This window comes from Dendrobates tinctorius, unplaced genomic scaffold (genome assembly GCF_039654945.1).
Source record: "Dendrobates tinctorius isolate UK_male_01 unplaced genomic scaffold, ASM3965494v1 ptg000129l, whole genome shotgun sequence".
NCBI classification, from domain to species: Eukaryota; Metazoa; Chordata; class Amphibia; order Anura; family Dendrobatidae; genus Dendrobates; species Dendrobates tinctorius.
The window spans coordinates 22,434,202-22,458,923 of record NW_027361797.1 but is presented as its reverse complement, the minus strand read 5'-3'; the positions used below and the strand labels follow the sequence as shown (position 1 = coordinate 22,458,923).

The 24,722-nt window shown below is 48.4% G+C and overlaps 1 protein-coding gene across 4 annotated transcripts in view; it reads right to left on the bottom strand.

The window, feature by feature from the left end:
- Positions 1-24,722, bottom strand: part of CLEC16A (C-type lectin domain containing 16A) — a 411,773-nt gene that overhangs the window by 362,336 nt on the left and 24,715 nt on the right. For all 4 annotated transcript variants that reach the window (XM_073542856.1, XM_073542853.1, XM_073542854.1 and 1 more), the window contains exons 3-4: positions 22,947-23,080; positions 21,907-22,055 (exon numbers count right to left, since the gene is read on the bottom strand). In XM_073542856.1, the coding sequence (XP_073398957.1) occupies positions 21,907-22,055; positions 22,947-23,080 (283 nt within the window). The remainder of the gene's footprint in view (positions 1-21,906; positions 22,056-22,946; positions 23,081-24,722) is intronic.

The following is a 24,722-nucleotide window of genomic DNA, read 5'->3' as shown; positions in this document are numbered from 1 at the left end:
CTGTGTGAATGAGACAGCTCTGTGTCACTGATGTCTTCACACAGCAGCAGATTTGGTGCAGTGTATGTGTGAGCACTGTGTCTCTAATGACACAAATACTGATGGGAGCAGCCTGTCCCAGAATACAGGACTATTTTCCCTCCTCACTAGTTTCACTTTCCATAGATCACTGTTCAGCATGTGTCTAGGGGAGGAGCAGCTGCTCTCTGCACTGAGGCTGCTAGAGGGGGAGGATTTGTTACTGTGTGATGAGGGCTTCTTCATGTGGACGGGGAGGGCCTGTAGCTATGGAGGGTGGGGTTGTTGCTATAGAGGGCATGTTTGGAGTAGAGTAGGAGGTTACAACTAGTTCTCATTTCAATGCCATAACACACACCCCCTTGGACGTTCTGTTTAGAATATCTAGAAAACCGTGCAAACTAGTGACAGAAAGCCCGGACAACCCTTTTAAGGTCAGAAGAGCACAAATTAGCACTTTTCACAGATGATATTCTCTTATATGTCATCTCTCCTACAACAAGCTTACCAAACATTATTTCGGAGTTGCATAAATTTGGCCTTTTAAGTAATTTCAAAATGAACACTCACAAATCCGAGATCTTAAATATATCATTACAACCATCCATGGTGATCAGTTGTGTGCCTCATTCACTTTCAAATGGCGCTTTGACTCACTTACATATCTGGGAGTCAAAATTTCAAAATGGTCCACAAAAGGAGATAAGAGAAAAAAAGCTTTCCTACCCTTCCTGACCAGAAACATGATTTTAATCATCAAACAGGGAAACAGGGGCCTCCAAACCTCAACATCTCCTGGACCATTGACTCTAATATATAACACTGCTTTCCCCGCAGGGTTCCACAGGCAGGCTTATTTGAATAAGTGTAGAAGCTCAAGACCCATCATCTATGATTACTTATATCAAAACAGAATAAAATCTCTTCAAGAAATACTTCAGGGGGCGAAGAGCCACCTACAGGTGGCCTGGTTTTTCTACGAACTGAAAAGTTTCATAAGTGCAATATCTAAACAATTATCAGTAGATCATTAACTCCCTTTGAAACACTTTGTATCACAAAGAGCCCTCCGGTCCACAAAGTCTCTCTGCTATACAATCTTTTTCCAAAGGGTGTGAGGTAGCGCTGTTATTCGGGTAGGGGATACTCTCTTGCAGCCACAAAAAAAACAGATCCGGCACGGGTTTTCCATAAAACCATAACTCCATGCGGTTTATTCAGCAGCATAAACCAAAGCAAGCAACATAAAGTTCACTTAACGGCATAGCGTCCATGACAGAGCTTCTCTCTGTTAGCAATGTCCAATACGCAGGCTTTTCAGCCTCACAATTATATCCCCTGTCAGGGCTTTACCTCATGGCTGCTTCTACATGCTGCAGACATTCATTCCCTCTCCCTGGGAACTCTCAGGCACTTGCAGCCATTAAACACAGCGTCCACACGTTCTGTCAGGAAGACAGACATCTCTTTGCACGAGACCTTCCGTATGGACCAATCAGGTCCCTGCATTCACCACCTGTGACCTACCCTGGCCACCATATATGGTCCGTAGCCACGCCCACCAGGTCACATGGCTATGACCTCATCACAGGTCCTTCACACATTCACAGTCTTTTACTATAGTGTAGTAAACACCCCCCCCCCCGGGTGGGTTTGTAGGTAACTAGGTTTGCCCGTCTCCCTACCTACCGGGAGACTTCTCCCTGAAACATTGCTACAGCACCTCAGCAGTATCACTGCTGCTCACACGTATCAGTCTCCATCTCAAGGCCACCCACCTTGAGATACATTATGATCCTTCAGCATCCTACCCCTATTAGGACAATGGAAATGCTTATACGCCTGTCCTGGGACACCCACACAGCGCCCCCTAGTGGACACAGTGGTCACTACACCACAAGGGTCAAACCCCAACACACGATTTCCCAGTATTTTTCTCAAAGTGGGAAAATGAATTGGGGAAATCCTTATCTCAAGAGGATAGAGACAAGATCCTTTTATTCACTTTTAGGGTGTCGGTGCATTCGGTGTCACAGAAGAGGAGCTACAAGATTTTATCAAGGTGGTATAGATGCCCCTCCATGGTGCATTCTATGTTCCCGGCGAGTCCAGAAACCTGTTGTAGATGCTTAAAAGAAAAAGGATCATATGTTCATATCTGGTGGGATTGCCCGCCTATAAAGAAATTGTGGCTGTCAATTTTTGAACTTTATAATACATTATCTATCTATAAGGTCCGACCCACAGTGGAATTAGCTCTTTTGTCCTTAAGTGATAAGTCGATATCCTGGTTCGAGAAGAATCTTCCCAGACACTCTCTCATGGCTACTATGAACTTTATCCCTCGGTTTTGGAAGCAGGAGAAATTTCCTTCACGCTCTGAATTCGTTGCAGAACTTAAAGATATTTATAGAATGGAGCGAATGATAGACCAAGTAATGGGGGATCCTGATAAAACCTACAACACCTGGGCTTCCCGAATCGTATTTAGGGAAACTCCAGAACTAGACCTCTGGGTGTCTGGATCTTAACCCACACTTACTCTGGAATTAGCTGTTTTTATAATTCGGATAATATGCATTTGTGAAGGAACCGGAGGTGATCTCAAACCACCCACAGATGGGTTTGCAGAGTACACACGGGTAATGCAGAAAAAGGGTTCTATTCCGGAGAGGCAATGTTAGAAACGTGTATCACATCCAAGGAAGGCAGTAGTCAAGAAAATGAATCGCTTCTAAACTGAGTCAGCAGCAGATATAGCGAGACCGAATGCCATCCATGACAATTTAGAGGCTCTAATTGGAATGAGTAGTTAAGTCCTTTAAGAAGCTCTAGGCCCGGCCACAAAGTTAGAGTAAAATTATATTTTAGGCCCACTACTCGAGTGTACAGAGGCTTTTTGGTACAGTACTCCATCAGAAGTGAACAGCAAATGTAAAAGTCACAGACCATGTTTACACATTTCCCCCACAGAAGGAGATAAAAATTTCACACCCGACAATAGGGCACAGTACCCCCAACATGCAGGGTGCAGAGTACACACAGCAACTTTTTTTGGTAGAGTGCGCAGTCAGAATCCGTCCCTCACTAATGAGAGCAGAATGGTACTCATGATCCGGCCTATATACAAGCTGGGTCACGTGCTGCACAGGCCAATCTCAGCCAGGTTAATAACTGTCATGGCTGTGATGGCTGCGGAACTGCCCGCAGTCTCTATAAGCTTATTGATTGGCTGCGGCCCTTCAACAAGCTTTATCAGACTGGCACACCTGAACAGGAAACCGGAAGTACATTAAAAAGTCTGTTTTGGGGGTTTGGTACCTGCAGCTAAAGTCAATTCTATCTGTCCCCTGCTTAATCATTCACATGCATATTACAATTTACTTGTGTAATTGTCATTTGTAAACAAAAAAAAATTTTGCAAGTTTTCCCACCTACAAAGAATGGAGAGGTCTGTAATTTTTATCATAGGTACACTTCACCTGTGAGACAATCTAAAAAATAAAATCCAGAAAAATCACATTGTATGATTTTTAAATAATTAAGTTGCATTTAAATCATGAAATAAATATGTGATCACCTACCAACCAGCAAGAATTTTGGCTCTCACAGACCTGTTAGTTTTTATTTTTTATTTAAGAAACCCTCTCAGTCTGCACTCAATACCTGTATTAATTGCCAGTGTTGGAACTTGTTAGGCCTCTTTCACACATCAGGTTTTCGCCGTCAGGCGCGATCCGGCTCTTTTGACAAAAACCGGATCTGGCGAAATGCAATGCCGGATCCGGTTTCCCCCCCCATTGACTTGCATTAGCGCCGGATGGCCATGCGTTTTGTGACGCCTCTGGCTAATACGTCCAAGAGTGGACCCTCTGGATCGCGGATCCGGAGCCCCTGGGCCGAGCACACCTGGTGAAGACCGACCCCTATACAGGGATCGTTAGGGGCAGGACCGCAGGGGGCGGAACCGCGACAGCCGGAGCCAGCAGGGACGACTCGGAGGACTGGCAGACAGAGCAGGAGTAGCGAAGTGGAGGGCAGTAGGAAATGGCTGGAAGCCCACAGGAAAGGTACAGCGAGGACCACAGGAAGGAGACAGGCAGACAGACACGGACCAGGAACAGGGCAGACAAAGGAACAGCTAGGATAGGCAGGGTACACAGAAGAAGGTAGGGCCGATGGGTGCTGCAAGTCACAAACAATCATCAGGCGCCCTCAGAATAGAGCGGACTCCTGATAAATGCGGAGACCGGAAGTGCGCCCTACAGACCCTCCCCTAGCGACGCCCCCTGCCAACGGAAGAGGACGGGGGAACGCGCGTGCGCGGCCTAAGGCCGCCGCGGTCACCCGCAGCAGAGCGGCAAGCAGCGCGGAGGAACGCGCGAACCGGGGGGCGCAGGTGAGAGGAAGCTGCGGCGGGCACCGCCGCTAAAGGGGCATCGGCGGGCACGACCGCCGATGTCACAGTACCCCCTCCCATATGCCCTCTCCTTCTGAGGTTGGTTAGAAATCTTTTCATGATAAGGGGGGCATCGACATTCTCTCGGGGCTCCCAGGACCTCTCCTCTGGGCCAAAACCCTTCCAGTCGATAAGAAAAAGAGTCTTACCTTTGACCCTTTTCATAGCCAGGATGTCCTTTACTTCAAAGACATTGTCAGAACAAATTGGCGAGGGAGGGGACATGGAGGTTGGTTGGAACCGATTCAAGACCACAGGTTTAAGGAGCGAGATATGGAAGGCGTTAGGGACCCGAAGTGACGCCGGCAATCCCAATTTGTAGGCTACCTTGTTAATGCGCCCAAGTACTTCAAAAGGCCCGATGTACCGAGGACTTAATTTGTAAGCAGGGACTTTCAGGCGGATATGTTTGGTAGAAAGCCAGACTTTGTCCCCGGGCTGGTACGGGGGTAGATCCCTTCGTCTTTTGTCCGCGTGTTTCTTAATTCGGACGTTGGCTAGCTCGAGCGCCTCTCTGGTCTCCTTCCAAATTTGCGAAAACTCCTTGGCGAGAGTGTCTGCTGCAGGAACTCCAGACGATGCGAAAAAGGGCAATGGAACCCCAGGATTTAGCCCAGTTACCACAAAGAACGGTGTCTTGGACGTTGATTCGCTGGAATGATTATTATGAGCGAATTCCGCCCAAGGTAGAAGAGAGACCCAATTATCCTGATGGGCGTTAGAAAAGTGGCGTAGGTAGGTGGTCAGAATTTGGTTAATCCGTTCCACTTGGCCGTTGGTTTGAGGATGATACGCTGAAGAGAAGTCGAGAGACGTGCCCAGGAGCCGACAGAGGGCCCTCCAGAATCGGGAAGTAAACTGGACCCCTCGATCGGTCACGATTCGCAGAGGGAGGCCATGTAGCCTGAACACGTGGTGGATAAAGATTTCGGCCAACTTCGGGGCAGATGGCAGTCCGACCAAGGGAATAAAGTGGGCCATCTTGGAAAAGCGGTCAGCGACGACTAAGATGGTAGTACACCCAGCCGAGCGAGGGAGATCAGTCACGAAATCCATGGCGATTTGCTGCCAAGGAGCCTCTGGGACAGGCAACGGATGAAGGAGGCCGGAGGGGAGAGTCCTTGGAACCTTGTTCTGAGCACAAGACCTGCAGGAGGCTACAAAGTCCTTTGCATCCTGGTGGAGAGAGGACCACCAGTAATACCGGGAAAGAAGCAAAAGAGTCTTCTTAATCCCAATGTGCCCAGCAACCTTGGAAGAATGTCCCCAGCGCAGTACTTCCAGGCGTTTGTTTGGAGGGACGAAGGTCTTGCCAGGCGGAGGGTTAGAGAAACTCACGGGGGCCACGGAGATAACTTTAGCCGGCTCGATGATATATGATGGATCCTCCTCCCTCTCCGGAGGCTGCAAAGACCTGGAAAGCGCATCGGCTTTGATGTTCTTACTGCCGGGCCGGAAGTGGAGCTTAAACTCAAAACGGGAAAAATACAGAGCCCACCTGGCTTGTCTGGAGTTGAGTCTCTGGGCAGATTGCAGGTAGGCCAGGTTCTTGTGGTCCGTGAAGATAGTAAAGGGGTGCACTGCCCCCTCGAGCAGATATCGCCATTCCTCCAGCGCCATTTTAATGGCCAATAATTCCCGGTCCCCAATGGAGTAGTTGCACTCCGCCGGAGAAAAGGTTTTGGAGAAGAACCCGCAGGGGGCAAGACGTCCAGATGGAGCCTGTTGGGAGAGAACTGCCCCAGCTCCAGTGGAGGAGGCATCAACCTCCAGAATGAAGGGCCTACTGGCCACTGGACGGTGTAAAATCGGAGCAGAAGCAAACGAGCGTTTCAGGGCAAGAAAGGCATCCTCGGCTTCAGAGGGCCAGACGTTAGGCTTCGTCCCCTTACGGGTCAGGACCGTAATGGGCTTGGTGACTGTAGAGAAGTGGGGTATAAACTGCCGGTAATAATTAGCGAAGCCGAGGAAACGCTGGATGGCCTTTATGCCAACCGGACGAGGCCACTGGAGTACCGCGGACAGCTTGTCCGGATCCATCTTAAGACCGGAATCCGTGATGATGTACCCCAAGAAGGGTAACGCTGTTTGCTCGAAGATGCACTTCTCGATCTTGGCGTAAAGACGATTTTCTCGAAGGCGCTGCAGGACCATGCGTACACTTCTCCGGTGGGAGGAGAGGTCGGTCGAGAAAACGAGGATATCGTCCAAATACACCACCACGCAGGAATAGAGTAGGTCTCGGAACATCTCATTTACGAATTCCTGAAACACCGCTGGAGCATTGCAGAGACCGAACGGCATGACCAAGTATTCATAATGGCCGTCCCGGGTATTGAAGGCCGTCTTCCACTCGTCCCCCGCTCGGATTCGGATTAAGTTGTAAGCTCCCCGCAGATCCAACTTCGTGAAGATTCTGGCCCCCCTCAGGCGGTCGAAGAGTTCAGGAATCAGCGGGAGCGGGTACCGGTTTTTGACCGTGATGTTGTTCAGACCCCGGTAGTCAATACAGGGTCGCAGGGACCCATCTTTCTTCCGGACGAAGAAGAAACCTGCGCCCGCAGGGGACGAGGACTTTCGGATGAACCCCTTGGCCAGATTTTCCTGTATATATTCCGACATAGCCGAGGTCTCTGCTGGGGACAAAGGATAAGTTCTCCCTCTGGGAGGAGTGGCACCAGGAACTAGGTCGATAGGGCAGTCATAGGAGCGATGAGGGGGTAAGGAATCCGCCTCCTTCTTGCTGAACACGTCGGCAAACGTGTGATAGGGTGCGGGTAAGCCCGGGAAGTCGGCAGGCTTCAAGCATGGACGAGGACGCGTGAGGGCCCGTAGGCAGTGCTCCTGGCAGGAGTGCCCCCAACGGAGAACTTCCCCAGAGCGCCAGTCAATCACAGGCTCAGGAGCGGCGCTAACAGGAGATACAGGGAAACGGGGGACAGGAGCCTGATACAGCCTAAAGGACCTTCTCTCTCCGACTGCCTCTCTAGCGCGCTCCTGAAAGCGTAGGTCTATGCGAGTGGCCAGCGAAATAAGGTCCTCCAGAGTGGTGGGGGTGTCTCGCCCGGCAAGCTCATCCTTGATCTTGCTGGAGAGGCCTCTCCAAAAGGCTCCCACTAGAGCCTCATTGTTCCACCCTAACTCAGAAGAGAGGGTCCGGAAGCGGATGGCGTATTGCCCCACTGTGAGGGAACCCTGGCGGAGGTTAAAAAGGGCCTCAGTGGAGGATGCTAAGCGACCCGGTTCATCGAATACCTTGCGAAAGGTTTCTAAGAAGGTCTGTAAATTTAGCACTACGGGGTCATCTCTCTCCCACAAGGGGTTCACCCAGGACAGGGCCTCACCCTCAAGATGGGACACAACGAACGCCACCTTGGCGCGGTCAGTAGGGTACTGAAGGGGGGCAAGCTCGAAATGTAGCCTGCATTGATTTAAAAAACCCCGGCATAGCTTGGGATCTCCGCCGTACCTGGGGGGTTTACCCAGACGGGGAGCCGGAGTAGGGGCTACATCCGGGGAGGAAGTTGCAGCGGCAGCAGAGGATTGCAGGGCCAGCAATCGGTCATCCACGGATGCCATGTAACCCAAGATGTGGGATTGGGCGTCGCGCTGCTGCGCGAGCTCCTGTTGAAGGCTGACTAAGAGAGGAGCGTGCCCGGGGTCAGAGGTCTGCAGGGCGGACAACCGGGTGTCCATAGACTTCATAAAGGACATTATCCGGTTCTGATTTTCACGAAGGAAAAGCAATTCCTTTTGTGTGGCGGCTGCGGCACCGGCGGGATCCATGGCCTGATGATACTGTGACGCCTCTGGCTAATACGTCCAAGAGTGGACCCTCTGGATCGCGGATCCGGAGCCCCTGGGCCGAGCACACCTGGTGAAGACCGACCCCTATACAGGGATCGTTAGGGGCAGGACCGCAGGGGGCGGAACCGCGACAGCCGGAGCCAGCAGGGACGACTCGGAGGACTGGCAGACAGAGCAGGAGTAGCGAAGTGGAGGGCAGTAGGAAATGGCTGGAAGCCCACAGGAAAGGTACAGCGAGGACCACAGGAAGGAGACAGGCAGACAGACACGGACCAGGAACAGGGCAGACAAAGGAACAGCTAGGATAGGCAGGGTACACAGAAGAAGGTAGGGCCGATGGGTGCTGCAAGTCACAAACAATCATCAGGCGCCCTCAGAATAGAGCGGACGCCTGATAAATGCGGAGACCGGAAGTGCGCCCTACAGACCCTCCCCTAGCGACGCCCCCTGCCAACGGAAGAGGACGGGGGAACGCGCGTGCGCGGCCTAAGGCCGCCGCGGTCACCCGCAGCAGAGCGGCAAGCAGCGCGGAGGAACGCGCGAACCGGGGGGCGCAGGTGAGAGGAAGCTGCAGCGGGCACCGCCGCTAAAGGGGCATCGGCGGGCACGACCGCCGATGTCACACGTTTCGTCCGGTTTTCGCCGGATCCGGCAGTGTGTCGCAATCCGGCGTCTGGAAAAATGGCTACTGTAACGTTTTTTGTCTCCGGCGAAAAAGCCGGACCCCCCGGATCCGGCGCGTCCGGCTTTTCACACAATGAAAGTCTATGAGCGCCGCAATGTGCCTGATCCGGCGAAAGCCGGATCCGGTTTTTTGGGTCTGAGCATGCTCAGTAGCTCTCAGGGCTGTGGAGTCGGAGTCGTGGAGTCGGAGTCGGTGCTCATTTTGGTGGAGTCGGAGTTGGAGTCGGTATAAAATGGACCGACTCCGACTCCTAAAATATATAATAAATTGGGTACAGTAATTCAATGCAGGATGTGCTGAATATTTTTTCATAGGAGTTTGGGAAAGTTATGAAATGTCCTATAAATGGCTGTTATATTCCTGATCTAAGGCTACATTCACACACAGCGTTTTTCCTGCGTTTTTTGAGGATACGTTTTTCAGCTGCAAAAGCTGATCATCTTTTTAAAAAACTGCATCACCTGAAAGGTTTTTGAGCTCATAGATAATGTTTTCAATAGCAAAAGCAGATTAGAAATCTGCTCTATCTATATATCCATTTATCCATATCTGTGTCCATATCATATCTGTACCAAAAAGAATGAAAGCTGGGTAGTACACCAATATATATTCTGTTCTATCTAAATATCTTGATTATTGGATCATAAAAATGATTAAATGTCTGAGGTTCACATTGTACTACAATAAATTTTTCACTTAAATATAAGCAATATGTGTGGGAGTCGGAGTCGTGGAGTCGGAGTCGGAGTCGGTGTAAGGGAAATTGAGGAGTCGGAGTCGGAGGTTTGGCTTACCGACTCCACAGCCCTGGTAGCTCTGCCCACAGCACACATATATAAAACCATGACAGTGGGACCCTCAGCCACACCCAACATGCCACCCAAGACAGGAACCAGCCGCAGGAGACAACTGCACCACCACCAGCACCACCACCCCAAATGGAGCAAAGCGACCATGCGGAACAACCGGAGGGGAGTCCACCAGCAGATGACAGACGGTAATTATCAAATCCCCCATTCCTCAAAACTAGGGCCATGGAATATCAAGATATTCATTGGCCCTTTGTTTCTCTTTATTCAACAGCCGCCCAAGAGATGCAGCAGCAGCAGCACCACCCACAGGAGTGGAGTCTGGCCAGCAGGAGGACACCACATCATCTTCTGGGAGCCCTCCCTCGCATCGTCAGCATTTGACGGTAAGTTTTTATTTCCAAAATCCATCATCTCTCTAATTTATGTCTATTCATTGGCTTTTATTTCAAAACAGGAATCACAAGCTGAAGAGGAGCTCCCAGAAGAAGAAGGAAGGGGTGGACAGACACCTGGAGTGGGCTCACAATTGGTAAGTTTTTTTCATCAAACGCAGAAACAGAACATCACATTACACACAACACATAGAAAACAATGTACCGCAGACATCACACAGCAAACAAATATGCCAACATCCAAACACAATTTTTTTTTCTTTTCTTCTCTAGTCTTCCCAATCTGGTGCTCGGCCAAGAGGTCCTCGCAGTGCCTCCCAGGGTCGTCGGCGACAGCAACGCGGCGGTCACCAGCGTGTAAGTATAATATTTTAGTTAAATTTTGGTACACTTTTTATTTCATGTCTTAAAGTGTGGTGCCTAATTTTGCTATTTTTCTCTTTTACTTTAACAGCCTTCACAGCGTGCTCCCGACTGACTGAGGATGGAGGAATTGATGTGGACCAGCTAATCGATCTCGTCAGAGAAAGGGAGCCGCTATGGAATATGGCTGACCGCCGCCATGCTGGCCTGATAGTTACCCGACGGCTCTGAAAGGAAATCTGTTCGCTCCTTGTGGACCAGTGTTTCCTGAACTCCAGTCCTCGTGGTCCCCACGAATCATGTGTTCAGGATTTCTATTTACTATGGAAATCATGAAAACATGACCCCTGGGGACCACGAAGACTGGAGTTTGGGAAACACTGATGTTGTATACTAACCACTTTGTTCTTTCTCGTTTCAGGGGAGAGAATTGTGAAGCGGTGGCGGTCTGTGAGGGATCGTTTCAAGAAGGAGTTCAATAAAGAGATGCCGGCCCCGAGTGGATCTGGAGGACGCAGGAGCAAGTACAAGTACGCACGAGCCCTGTCATTCCTCCGGGATACAATGGTCACCAGAAGGTAAATATTACACACCACAAGTAAAAAAAAAAATGTTTACATGTAAAAAAAATTTTTTTCAGCCAGGGCCATACCATGTCACTATTTTAATTGTTTTTTTTTCTCTTTATTCCACAGCACGGTGAGCAGCTCTCGGAAGCCTGCACGATTGGATCCTTCTGAGGCGATCCCTGAGGAGACCGGCACCGAGGGACACTTCAACCGCCCCGGTACATCTGTCCCATCCACCAGCGCAGGAGCATCGTGGCCGACAACATTACATGGAGCTGCTGGTGAGATCGCTTTCCCTTTACCCCACCCTTCTGCCCCTGCCACCTCTAGTACACCTGCGGGTACTGGGCGGCAGAGGGGTCAGGAAAAGACTTATGCGCCAGAGTTCTTGCATCTGAATGCATCTTTCCAGAACGGTCTAAAAGTCTTGTCAGAGCAAATCTCCGCAGGCTTTCAGCAGATCAACTCCAGCATTATGGAGGTGAAGACACTTCTGCAAACCATGCATTCAGAAGCAAGATCTTCACCAAACTACACCTTTTTCAGGTCTGTTGTGGAGCGCATGGAAACACTCTCTCCTAGCCAGCAGATGCATGTAATGCATTCGTGCCACGGTGCTCTCCAGCACGTTACCTCCCAACCTCCTCCTCCCACCCCAGTAGTTCCTCCACCTGCACCCCCCTCCAGCCACTTTCCCTCCTCCCCCTCCTATTACATACCAGCCACCTCCCCAGTACCAGCAACCTCCCCATTACCAGACATCTCCCCACTTCCAGCAACCTGCCCCGTACCAAACTCCTTCCCCGTACCAAACTCATTCCCCATACCACTTTCCATCCACATCATCTGCTCCTACAGTCCGTGCCCAACCCTCCACTCCACCACCCACCACCTCTTCTGCCTCCCACATGTCCACCCATTCTCTAGCTTTTTCCACACCTTCACCTCTAACTGTTCCTTCCCCACCACGATCCCAGTCCTCTCTCCACACTCCCAGTGTCGAAGTGTCCCACAGCCCCTCCAGCAGTATTTCCACCCCACACTACACAAATTTATAAAAATGTGTGTATTTAAATAAATGACCAATTTTATGGTTACAAAGGTCTATTAAAAAAGTTTATTTAAATTTCAAAAAAGTTTTATAAAAAAAAAAAAATTTTCAATAAAAGTTTAATTATTGTTTTACACTGGTTGTCTGTCATTTCTTTCTACGGCGAAATATGGTAAAAAAAAAAAAAAAGTTAAATACAGGGTATTTAAAAGGTAAAAAGGTTTTCAAAACCAGGTATATAACTGTGGGTAAAAGGTAAATAAATTTTACCTTTTTGCCACAGTTGTGTTCCTGGTTGTGATTGAAGCAAAGTATTTCACATTAAAAAGTTGTGTTTATTGTTGGTGATTTCCTAACAATGTACACAACTTTTGTTAAAAGGTGAAATACTTTGCATAAAACACAACCAGGTACACACCTGTGGCCTAAAGGTAAAAATAGTTAAACCATGACCCAATAGCCAACTTTGGTTGGCAAAGGTATATACTGTTGGTACAGAAGGTACACAATTTTGGTTAAGGGCACAAATCTTTCACACTCTGTCATCCTGCCAGTGTATTCTGCCTTGAGGTGACAAAGTATTGTGCAAAATTGTCCCTCATTACTGAAACCGTCACAGAACTTCTAGTGGTAATGTCATGGTAATCTTGCAAGGTGGTTTCTTCAGAGGTGTCCTCAATGGAAATGGGTTCCTTGCAGATAACAAAATTGTGGAGTACCACGCAAGCTTTGATCACCGCGTCAACAGTTTCTGTCTTGAAGTTGATCGCAGTCAATAGGACCCGCCATTTGGCTGTCAGAATACCAAAGGCACATTCAACCATTCTTCTTGCTCTTGTGAGGCGGTAATTAAAAATGCGTTTTTTTTCTTGACAATCCTCTGCTACCGTACGGTTTCAAAAGGTGTTCTGACAGCTGGAAGGCTTCATCCCCTACACAGACAAATGGCATAGGTGGACCAGATGTTTGCGGCAGCGGTCAAGGGGGTGGGAACTGGAAGGTGTTTCCATACAGTTTACTCCCCATGGCAGACAGTTTGAAAACTTGAGTCATTTGAGCGGCCATAGGCCCCAATATCAACAGCAATAAATTTGTATTCCGCGTCAGCGATGGCCATGAGGACAATTGAAAAATATTTCTTGTAATTGAAATATTCCGATCCCGATCCGGCTGGCTTTACAATGCGGATATGTTTCCTGTCCACAGCACCCAAGCTGTTCCGAAACTGACATATCTGTAGAAACTTTTCAGAAATTTCAATCCACCTCTCTGTTGTGGGCTCTGGTAAAAACTCTTCAGCTAAGGAGTCCCACAGTGCACGGCATGTGTACTTCACTATTCCAGATATGGTGGAAATCCCGAGTCTGTACTGGAAATGCAGTGACGAAAGGGATTCTCCAGTTGCAAGAAATCTGTGGGGAATTAAAAAACAATAAATCGTTTTAAATCACAGCATTACATACCAAAACTGAGCTATAACACTTGGAGATACAAACTACCACCAACAAGATTGCAGTGAAAGTGTGCTCTGATGCGAGCATATCCAATAAATGTGGCTTTACCTTAAAGTCACCATCAGACGCTCTGCGGGTGAAACAGAGAAGCGGCAATAGGTGTCCGATTTTCTTATGAGGTGTGCAATGCGCTCCACCTAGTAATCAAAGTTCTCCATTTTCATCCGAACATATCCAAAAAATGTATCTGGGTTTCGTCTAAGGTCCATGCAGAGTGTAGAATAGACCCCACGCGTCATTCTCTTGGCTGTGATGGGGTGGATCCACAAACGTCGTCTACGATGCCTGATGCGCTGCTGTCTCGCTCTCTCCTTCTCCAGAACAATCACCCTCAAACGATTCGCCTCCGCTGTAAAATCCGCCAAATTCTTCAAAATATTTCCAATCACAACATCCATCTTCGCCAGTCACTTGCTCTTCTCTCCAACCTGCACTTTCTCCTCTACAACCTGTCAAAGAAGGGCTGTAGGAACACGGTATATATAGTTTTTCAGTAGCCAATCCCGTTTGGAAGGCCACATGGGGCGTTTTTAAAAACCGGATCCGGTGTAATCCGTCGAAAAACGGATCGAAAACCGGATGAGACGGATCTGGTTTTGGCTGTCATGCGCAAGACGGATCCGGCAGAAAACCGGATCCGTCACATCCGGTTTTACAAAACATTTGCCGGATCGGGCGCTCCGGCACGACGCCGGAACGCGCATGACGGCGAAAACCTGATGTGTGAAAGTAGCCTTACCTGAAAAAAAAAAAAGATACCTGTCCACACAATCAATCACAATCCAACCTCTCCACCATAGCCGAGACCAAAGAGCCGTCTAAGGACACCAGGGACAAGGTTGTAGACGTACTCAAGGCTGGGATGGGCTACAGGACAATAGGCAAGCAGCTTGGCGAGAAGGCAACAACTGTTGGCACAATTATTACAAAATGGAAGAAACACAAGATGATTTTCAATCTTCCTCGGTCTAAGACTACATGCAGGATCTCGCCTCTGGGGATAAGGATGATTCTGAGAAAGGTCAGGAATTAGCCAAGAACTATACCAGGACCTGGACAACGACCTGAAGAGGGCTGGGAACACAGTCTCAAACATTACCATTAGTAACAGCCTAAGCCATGACGGGTGTAGTATATGTGCACACGTTGCAGATTCTGTTGTGGATCCGCAGCGTTTCAGGAGCTGCGGCTCCGCAGCAGATTTAACTGCGTTGTACAGTACCATTGTTTTCAATGGTACTTTGAAAAACGCTGTGCACATGCTGCGGATTTTTCCGCACGGATTTGCTGCGGGTTCAAATCCGCAGCATGTCAATTCTTTGTGCGGAATCCGCTGCGGTTTCACACCTTCTCCATTGTATAGGTGTGAAACCGCAGGGCTAAACCGCAGGCTAATACGCAGGTCTTTTGACCTGAAAACTTACCTGCAGATTTTTTCCAAATCCGCGCTGAAAAATCAGCAGGACCTAAAACTACGTGTGCACATAACCTTAAAATCCTGAAGGGCACACAAGGTTCCCCTGCTGACACCAGAACATTTCCGGTTGAAATTCACCAATGACCACCTGGATGATCCAGAGGAGGCATGGGAGAAGGTCATGTGGTCGGATGAGACCAAAATAGAACTTTTTGGTATCAACTCCAATCACTGAGTTTGGAGGAAGAAGAAGGAGGAGTACAACCCCAAGAACATCATCCCCAACCATTAAACATGGTGGGAGAAACATCACACTTTCGGGCGCTTTTCTGCAAAGGGGACAGGACGACTGCATCGTATTGAAGGGAATATGGATAGGGTCATGTATCGTATGATTTTGGCCAAGAACCTCCTTCCCTCAGTAAGAGCATTGAAGAGGGGTTGTGGCTGGGTCTTCCATCATGACAATGACCTGAAACACACAGCCATTGCAACTAAGTAGTCGCTCCATAAGGAGCATTTCAAGGTACTGGAGTGGCCTAGTTGGTCTCCAGATCTGAACCCAATAGAAAATCTTTGTAGGGAGCTGAAACTCAATGTTGTCCAGTGACAGCCCTAAAGCCTGAAAGATCTGGAGAAGATCTGTATGGAGGAGTGGGCCAAAATCCCTGCTGCAGTGTGTGCAAACTTGGTCAAGAATTACAGGAACCGTCTGACCTCTAACTGCAAACAAAGGTTTCTGTACGAAATATTAATTTCTGTTTTTCTATTGTAGCAACTTAATTATGTAAAAATCATGCAATTTTTTTTATTTTTAGATTCTGTCTCTCACAGGTGAAGTGTACCTACAATAAAAATTACAGACCTCTCCATTCTTTGTAGGTGAGAAAACTTACAAAAATCAGCAGCTTTGGGCACCCCTGGTCAAAATGACTTATTGTGAACAATTAAGCAAATTCAAGATAAAACATTCTCTAAAAGGCCTCAAGTTAAAAAATGACAAATTTCCTTTGCATTTTAGGCAAATAAAAATATCAGGCAAGGTGCTGAAATGCATGTTGGGGAGGTACGCCATCCAGGAGAGTGAGACCCCATTACCTTTGTAAGCATTCAAATACTATCATGACCATTCTAATTCTGATTTAATCTAATATATAAAGCTCAAGTGTGTGTGTGTGTGTGTGTGTGTGTGTGTGTGTGTGTGTGTGTGTGTGTGTGTGTGTGTGCGCGCGCATGTACGTACTGTATGTATGTCCGGGATAGGCATCCGCACCGTCGCAGCTACAGCCACAAAATTTGGCACAGTCACACATCTGGACCCCGAGTGTCCTAGGCTATGTTGTGAGGCGAAATTTTAACCCCGCGCGTTCCAATTCACCAAACAATTTTGCCCCTATCTACATAATGGGAAAAAGTGTGTGTATCAAGCCCCGCCCCTCATTATGATGTCATAATGGTTGCCATGGCGACGATGATATCATAGGTTGCAAGCCCCACTGCTCATTATGATGTCATAATGGTTGACTATGGGAATGAGGATGTGTGATGGGTATATGGGCACTGGACTATGGGATGGAGGATATGTATGATGGGTATATGGGCATGGGACTATGGGATGGCAGATATGTATGATGGGTATATGGGCACGGGACTATGGGATGGCAGATATGTATGATGGGTATATGGGCACGGGACAATGGGATGGAGGATATGTATGATGGGTATATGGGCACGGGACAATGGGATCGTGGATATGTATGATGGGTATATGGGCACGGGACTATGGGATGGAGGATAATTATAATTTGTTATAACTAACCACAGTTTGTTACTATGCCCGGGCAGCGCCGGGCTCTTCAGCTAGTCTAATATATAAAGCTCAAAGTGTGTGTATGTATGCATGTCCGGGATAGGCATCCGCACCGTCGCAGCCACAGCCACAAAATTTGGCACAGTCACACGTCTGGAGCCCGAGAGTGTCCAAAGCTATGTTGTGAGGCGAAATTTTAACCCCGCGAGTTCCAATTCACCCAATTTTACCCCTATCTACATAATGGGGAAAAAGTGTGTGTGTGTATCAAGCCCCGCCCCTCATTATGATGTCATAATGGTTGCCATGGCGATGCTGATGTCATCATAGGTTGCAAGCCCCGCCGCTCATTATGATGTCATAATGGTTGACTATGGGAAGGAGGATGTGTGATGGGTATATGGGCACGGGACTATGGGCACGGGACTATGGGATGGCGGATATGTATGATGGGTATATGGGCACGGGACTATGGTATGGAGGATATGTATGATGGGTATATGGGCATGGGACTATGAGATGAAGGATGTGTGATGGGTAAATGAGCACTCGACTATGCCAGGGGTCCCCAACCGCCGGTCCGCGGCCCAGCACCGGGCCGCTGCAGTGCCCTTGCCGGTCCGCGGACACAAGGTGAGCCAGGGGCGGTCAGTGGCGTAGAGGGGGCTGGGGCGGCGCGCAGCAGTTCTTCGCGGCGGCCAGGGAGCGATCCAAGCAGCTCCGCTGCCTGCAAGAGGGAATAGCAGGAGCGGAGCTGCAAGGACCCGTCCAGCTTCCTGCCCGCCGCCCGCGCTTCCTGTCTGACTGACACAGAGAGGAGCGCGCCGCTGCTGTGTGAGGGAGGAAGCGCGGGCGATGCTGCGGACAGGTGAGAGAGGTGGTGTGTGTGTGTGTGTGTGTGTGTGTGTGTGTGTGTGTGTGTGTGTGTGTGTGTGTAGCCTGGCCCTGGAGGAGATGGGGACATGAGGAGAAGGCCATGAGGGGAGTGATGGAGAGATGGCAGTGATGGGGTGAAGGCAATGATGGAGAGACGGCAGTGATGGGGAGAGGGGAGTGATGGGGTGAAGGCAATGATGGGGAGAAGGGAGTGATGGGGTGAAGGCAATGATGGGGAGAGGGGAGTGATGGGGTGAAGGCAATGATGGGGAGAAGGGAGTGATGGGGTGAAGGCAATGATGGGGAGAGGGGAGTGATGGGGTGAAGGCAATGATGGGGAGACGGGAGTGATGGGGTGAAGGCAATGATGGGGAGACAGCAGTGATGGGGTGAAGGCAGTGATGGAGAGAAGGCAGTGATGGGATGAAGGGGGTGATGGAGCACTTATTCAAAACCTATGGTGAGTTGAGTCACATTATAAATGTTAATTATAAGTATGCACTGCTACACTACAATCGTGTCCATAGCCCCGCCCCCTTATGACCAAAGCCCCGCCCCTGCCACACCTCCATCCCCGCCCTGCCGGGCCATGGAAGAATGGTCTTGCTTGAAACCGGTCCCTGGTGCAAAAAAGGTTGGGGACCACTGGACGATGGTGTATATGTATGATGGGTATATGGGCACTCGACTATGGGATGGAGGATATGTATGATGGGTATATGGGCACGGGCCTATGGGATGGTGTATATGTATTATGGGTATATGGGCACGGGACTATGGGATGGAGGATAATTATAATTTGTTATAACTATCCACAGTTAGTTACTATGCCCAGGCAGCGCCGGGCTCTTCAGCTAGTCTTTACATATTTAAGGTGATCTCTTCTCTCCACCCAGGAGTACTGCTGTTTCATTGTGCTCATATACTAGTTTATTCATTGGCCTTATTCACACATTGAGTTTATACTGATGACCCTTCCACACTGAGTTTCCCCATCTTTTGACATCTTAGCATAATGCACTTTATGGCAGATTATCGTTAACTCTTTGTATGCATTTTATATTTTTTATTGATATTTATTCACTTTTTTGTTTTTGATTTTCATATCACATGGAGAATTGCACGTTTTTGGCCTGATTATATCTCAGTGCTTACTACTTTTGGCCATTCTTTCTTATATGGATGTGCGGCTTTGTTTTTAACTAACTTTTTGTACATGTTGTTTTTTTTGCTCCCATTATTATTCCTGTATTACAATTAGTTATTACCATATTTTTTGGATTTTAAGACACTTTTGTTCCCCCAAATTTTAGGGGAAAGTGGGGGGGGGTGCGTCTTATAATCCGAATCTGTGTGCTGCTGTGCTATAAAGTAGGGGGGGGGGGGCGCTCTGACATGGTGTCAGGGGGCTGGGGTGGTTTGGCTGCGGGCTGCAGAGACAGCGGGTGGTCACGTGTTCCCACTCATTGGGCTCATGTAATAGTCATTGCACCCGCTGTCCATCACCTTGGTGCCGAAGCCGCGCGGAGTTGGTAGACAGGGGAGTGGCGCATATTGCATGTGCCTGCACTCCCCCCCCGCCCCATCACTATATTCACCTTCCGATGATGGCTCCTGCTTCCAGCATCCCCAGTGATTCTTCCTGTGTCTGTGCCGACATTCTCCTCCTGCGAGGGCGCGCGGCAGGAGCTGCTCCTTCAGGAAGTTCATTGTAGCTTCAGGACCTTCTGTCACGTGATCAATAGGACCTGCGGTCATGTGACTCCCAGTGTGCACTGGAAGTCAGGTGACCGCAGGTCCTATTGGTCACGTGACGGAAGGTCCAGAAGCTACAATGAACTTCCTGAATGATCAGCTGCTGCCAAGCGCCCTCGCAGGAGGAGGATGTCAGCAGAGACACAGGAAGAGCCACAGGGATGCTGGAAGCAGGAGCCATCATCGGAAGGTGAGTTAAGTGTTTGTTATTTTATCATGTGCTTGCCAGCAGGGGGGAATATAGGAACGAGGGCCCGTGTGCATGTCAACACGGGGGCATATCAAGAGGGGGGGCAGTGTGAATGCCAGCAGGGGGGAATATAGGGACGGAGGGGCCCAAGTGCATGGCAGCAGGGGGGAATATAGGGACAGGGGACCCAAGTGCATGCCAGCAAGGGGGTATATAGGGACGGGGGGCCCGTGTGCATGCCGGCAAGGGGGTATATAGGGACGGGGGGCCCGTGTGCATGCCGGCAAGGGGGTATATAGGGACGGGGGGCCCGTGTGCATGCCGGCAAGGGGGTATATAGGGACGGGGGGCCCGTGTGCATGCCGGCAGGTGAGAATATAGGGACGGGGGGCCGTGTGCATGCCAGCAAGGGGGTATATAGGGACAGGGGGCCCGTGTGCATGCCAGCAAGGGGGTATATAGGGACGGGGGGCCGGTGTGCATGCCAGCAAGGGGGTATATAGGGACGGGGGGCCCGTGTGCATGCCAGCAAGGGGGTATATAGGGACGGGGGGGCCCGTGTGCATGCCAGCAAGGGGGTATATAGGGACAGGGGGCCCGTGTGCATGCCAGCAAGAGCAAGGGGGTATATAGGGACAGGGGGCCCGTGTGCATGCCAGCAGGTGAGAATATAGGGACGGGGGGCCGTGTGCATGCCAGCAGGGTGAAATATAGGGACGGGGGGGGCCATGTGCCTGCCAGCACAGGTAAAAGAGGGAGACACAAAAGCACAAATAGGGTCTTATTAAACGTTACTCAGAGTTGCCCACCAAGAGAACTCCTCACCTGGTGAGAGTGAAGGAAAGACATATTAATGGCGGCTGCTGCAGACCCACAGGTCAGTGCAGGACCTGGTTGAAGCATACACTTAGGTAGAGGTTTCAGCGTGGTTTATTCTACGCATTTCAGGGTTCAGGTGACCCTGTTCATCAGGTACAATATTTGTGGTATGTCCTGATAACCGGGGTCACCTGAACCCTGAAACGCGTAGAATAAACCACGTTGTAACCTCTACAATATTTGGAATTCTTCTTGCGGCAGCGCGGAGATGATCCTTCCTTCCTACGTGCATGCCAGCACAGGGCATATCGAGAGAGGGGGGCCATGTGTGTGCCAGCAGTGTGGTATATAGAGAGAGGGGGGCCATGTGTGTGCCAGCAGGGGGGCATATAGAAAGAGGGGGGCCGTGTGAATGCCAGCGGGGGGGAATATAGGGACGGGGGCCCATGTGCATGCCAGCAAGGGGGAATATCGAGAGAGGGGGGACCATGTGCGTGCCAGCAAGGGGGCATATAGAGGGGGGGGGTCATGTGAGTGCCTGCAGGGGAGGCCATATCCAGGATGGGATGGGGGGGCTATGTGCCAGCACAAGGGGGCAATGTGCCAGGATGAGGGTTATATAGATACCAGGATGAGGGACATATATATGATTTGAAAGACGGACACTGGCATTATAAGACACACCTCAATTTAATATAAAAAAAAAAAAAAAATTATCTTTTTCGTCACCAAAATTGGGGGTGCGTCTTATAATCAGGTGCGTCTTATAAAGCGAGAAACAATATATTGTTACCATATAATCTTTTTGACTTTATGGTCGGCTTTCTTCTCTCCTGTTTTTTTTTCATCAGATTTATTAATGGAACGTTGCAATATTTTGGCTCTAAATTTTGGAGTATAGTATTAGAGAGGTGGTGGCTAGGGTCTGGATTTATTTTTTCTTAAAAGAGATTGGTTAAAAAAAAAAATAGAAAATCATCAAGATTTCAATAAAATACAGAGAGAAGGGGATTTGATTTCTTGACTCCACTTTGCAGAAAATATGAACTTGCTGCCCTGTTGTGGTATACGTTGTAATTCAGGCAGCAACAGCTACCAAAGCTCATGTTATTGATAAAAAGCAAACAATAGAGTTGTAGTCATTAAATAAAAAATACAAGACAGATCTATATAAACAAATTGTTATCACCATGAAGGTGGGCATAGTTTGGCAGTGTGGTTTAACCGTTACAGTGTTATGCGGAACTCTTACCGGTGAATAGTCTTGCATAATTCTTGTACAATCACCTTGAATCATTACTTACTTGCAGGAACTACTTCTTTTCCTTTAAACAGTAGAAAGGGGTTAATTGACTACTGTGCTACTCACCTCATTGTAAAAGAAGTGGACAGTATGGCTGTTGAGCTTTACGGAGAGCGTTTTCAGGAAGCAGATATAATAACCCATGATCTCCTCGTCAGAAAAATCAAACTTGTGGACAATGATGGAATTCACATGATTGTTAGACAGCAGATAATCTGGTGGCAGACAGAGAAGGAAGAGTTAATATCAATTTATTGGAGGATCAATAATAATAAACAGCATATGAGTCATGTCTGTAACAAGGCTATAATGACAACTTCCACGTACTTGGCTTTCACAGTCTAAAAATGTTCTATGATGTTGAAATTAAATGTGATCTACACTTTGTAAAGTTAGGAGCAGATTTACTAATCCCACCTGATTGTTAGACAGCATAGATTTGGACTAGACAATCTTAAAATCATCCACATTTATCACATCATCATCATTTGGCTCATCATGGATAATTTTTAGACCGTCTCTGGTGTAAGTTTATACTACCCTATTTTTAGCCAATTTTTTTTCTTTAAATTTTCAAGGATAAGGGTGCTTCTGGTGCTTAAGAGGCCTAACGAAGAATGTCGAGACATTTTGTGAGTCTTAATTACTAGGCCTTATACATCAAAGTTGCAAAGCCTAAAAATTTCCTGAAAGTTACAAAGCCTAAAAATTTCCAGCTCAGTGCGCCACTCTGAAGTCAGGACCTGTACGCCTGGCTTCAGATTTATGTGGTGTGAGCGCACAAATACGAGCGCATGCGTGAGACTTGTATAGCGCTGGCGATGCAGCAGGCTCTTGTATGCCAGGTCATCACACCCCCACAGGGGCATGATAACATGCTAAGTGGGTCGACTAGTCTGGGGACACTAAAGTCCCATCACGTCCGACGACTAGTGCAACCGTGCTGATGGTCCGAACTGTCAATCTTCAGGAGCGTGCCACCCCCTGGAGCAGTAGTATTTTTGGATTCCCCCTGTGAAACGCCCTCGAATATTTCCACCTCTCGTTTGTTATGCAGACAATACAATTATTACACACAATATTTAGTTGTGAAAATAGCAGCTTACATAAAGATGTTTCGTGATTTATGTTCTCAAACAACATGTTGAGGGTCTGGAGAAGCTGCCCGCACACGTAACGGCCGGATTTTTGCCGCAGAATGTTCAAGAAGAAGACAAACATGTTTTTCTCCAGAAAGAAGCTGCAAGATAAAAGGTTTACAAACAGATATATCGCAGTGTGAACGCCGGCAAAACACTGCTCAGGTGGTAGAGGGATTAGCAAATGTCCTATGGATTGGGAAATACAATGGCTAATTAGTAGGATGTGTCACAAAAGAGAGAACAGCAGCGTGTGCAGAAACCACAAATGGTACCTGTTCTCTAGATTTGCGAGTGATCAGACCCCAGTTACCCATGTACTGATAACATATACAGTGGGGCAAAAAAGTATTTAGTCAGTCAGCAATAGTGCAAGTTCCACCACTTAAAAAGATGAGAGGCATCTGTAATTTACATCATAGGTAGACCTCAACTATGGGAGACAAACTGAGAAAAAAAAAAATCCAGAAAATCACATTGTCTGTTTTTTTTTTCATTTTATTTGCATATTATGGTGGAAAAAAAGTATTTGGTCAGAAACAAGCAATCAAGATTTCTGGCTCTCACAGACCTGTAACTTCTTCTTTAAGAGTCTCCTCTTTCCTCCACTCATTACCTGTAGTAATGGCACCTGTTTAAACTTGTTATCAGTATAAAAAGACACCTGTACACACCCTCAAACAGTCTGACTCCAAACTCCACTATGGTGAAGACCAAAGAGCTGTCAAAGGACACCAGAAACAAAATTGTAGCCCTGCACCAGGCTGGGAAGACTGAATCTGCAATAGCCAACCAGCTTGGAGTGAAGAAATCAACTGTGGGAGCAATAATTAGAAAATGGAAGACATACAAGACCACTGATAATCTCCCTCGATCTGGTGCTCCACGCAAAATCCCACCCCGTGGGGTCAGAATGATCACAAGAACGGTGAGCAAAAATCCCAGAACCACGCGGGGGGACCTAGTGAATGAACTGCAGAGAGCTGGGACCAATGTAACAAGGCCTACCATAAGTAACACACTACGCCACCATGGACTCAGATCCTGCAGTGCCAGACGTGTCCCACCGCTTAAGCCTGTACATGTCCGGGCCCGTCTGAAGTTTGCTAGAGAGCATTTGGATGATCCAGAGGAGTTTTGGGAGAATGTCCTATGGTCTGATGAAACCAAACTGGAACTGTTTGGTAGAAACACAACTTGTCGTGTTTGGAGGAAAAAGAATACTGAGTTGCATCCATCAAACACCATACCTACTGTAAAGCATGGTGGTGGAAACATCATGCTTTGGGGCTGTTTCTCTGCAAAGGGGCCAGGACGACTGATCCGGGTACATGAAAGAATGAATGGGGCCATGTATCGTGAGATTTTGAGTGCAAACCTCCTTCCATCAGCAAGGGCATTGAAGATGAAACGTGGCTGGGTCTTTCAACATGACAATGATCCAAAGCACACCGCCAGGGCAACGAAGGAGTGGCTTCGTAAGAAGCATTTCAAGGTCCTGGAGTGGCCTAGCCAGTCTCCAGATCTCAACCCTATAGAAAACCTTTGGAGGGAGTTGAAAGTCCGTGTTGCCAAGCGAAAAGCCAAAAACATCACTGCTCTAGAGGAGATCTGCATGGAGGAATGGGCCTACATACCAACAACAGTGTGTGGCAACCTTGTGAAGACTTACAGAAAACGTTTGACCTCTGTCATTGCCAACAAAGGATATATCACAAAGTATTGAGATGAAATTTTGTTTCT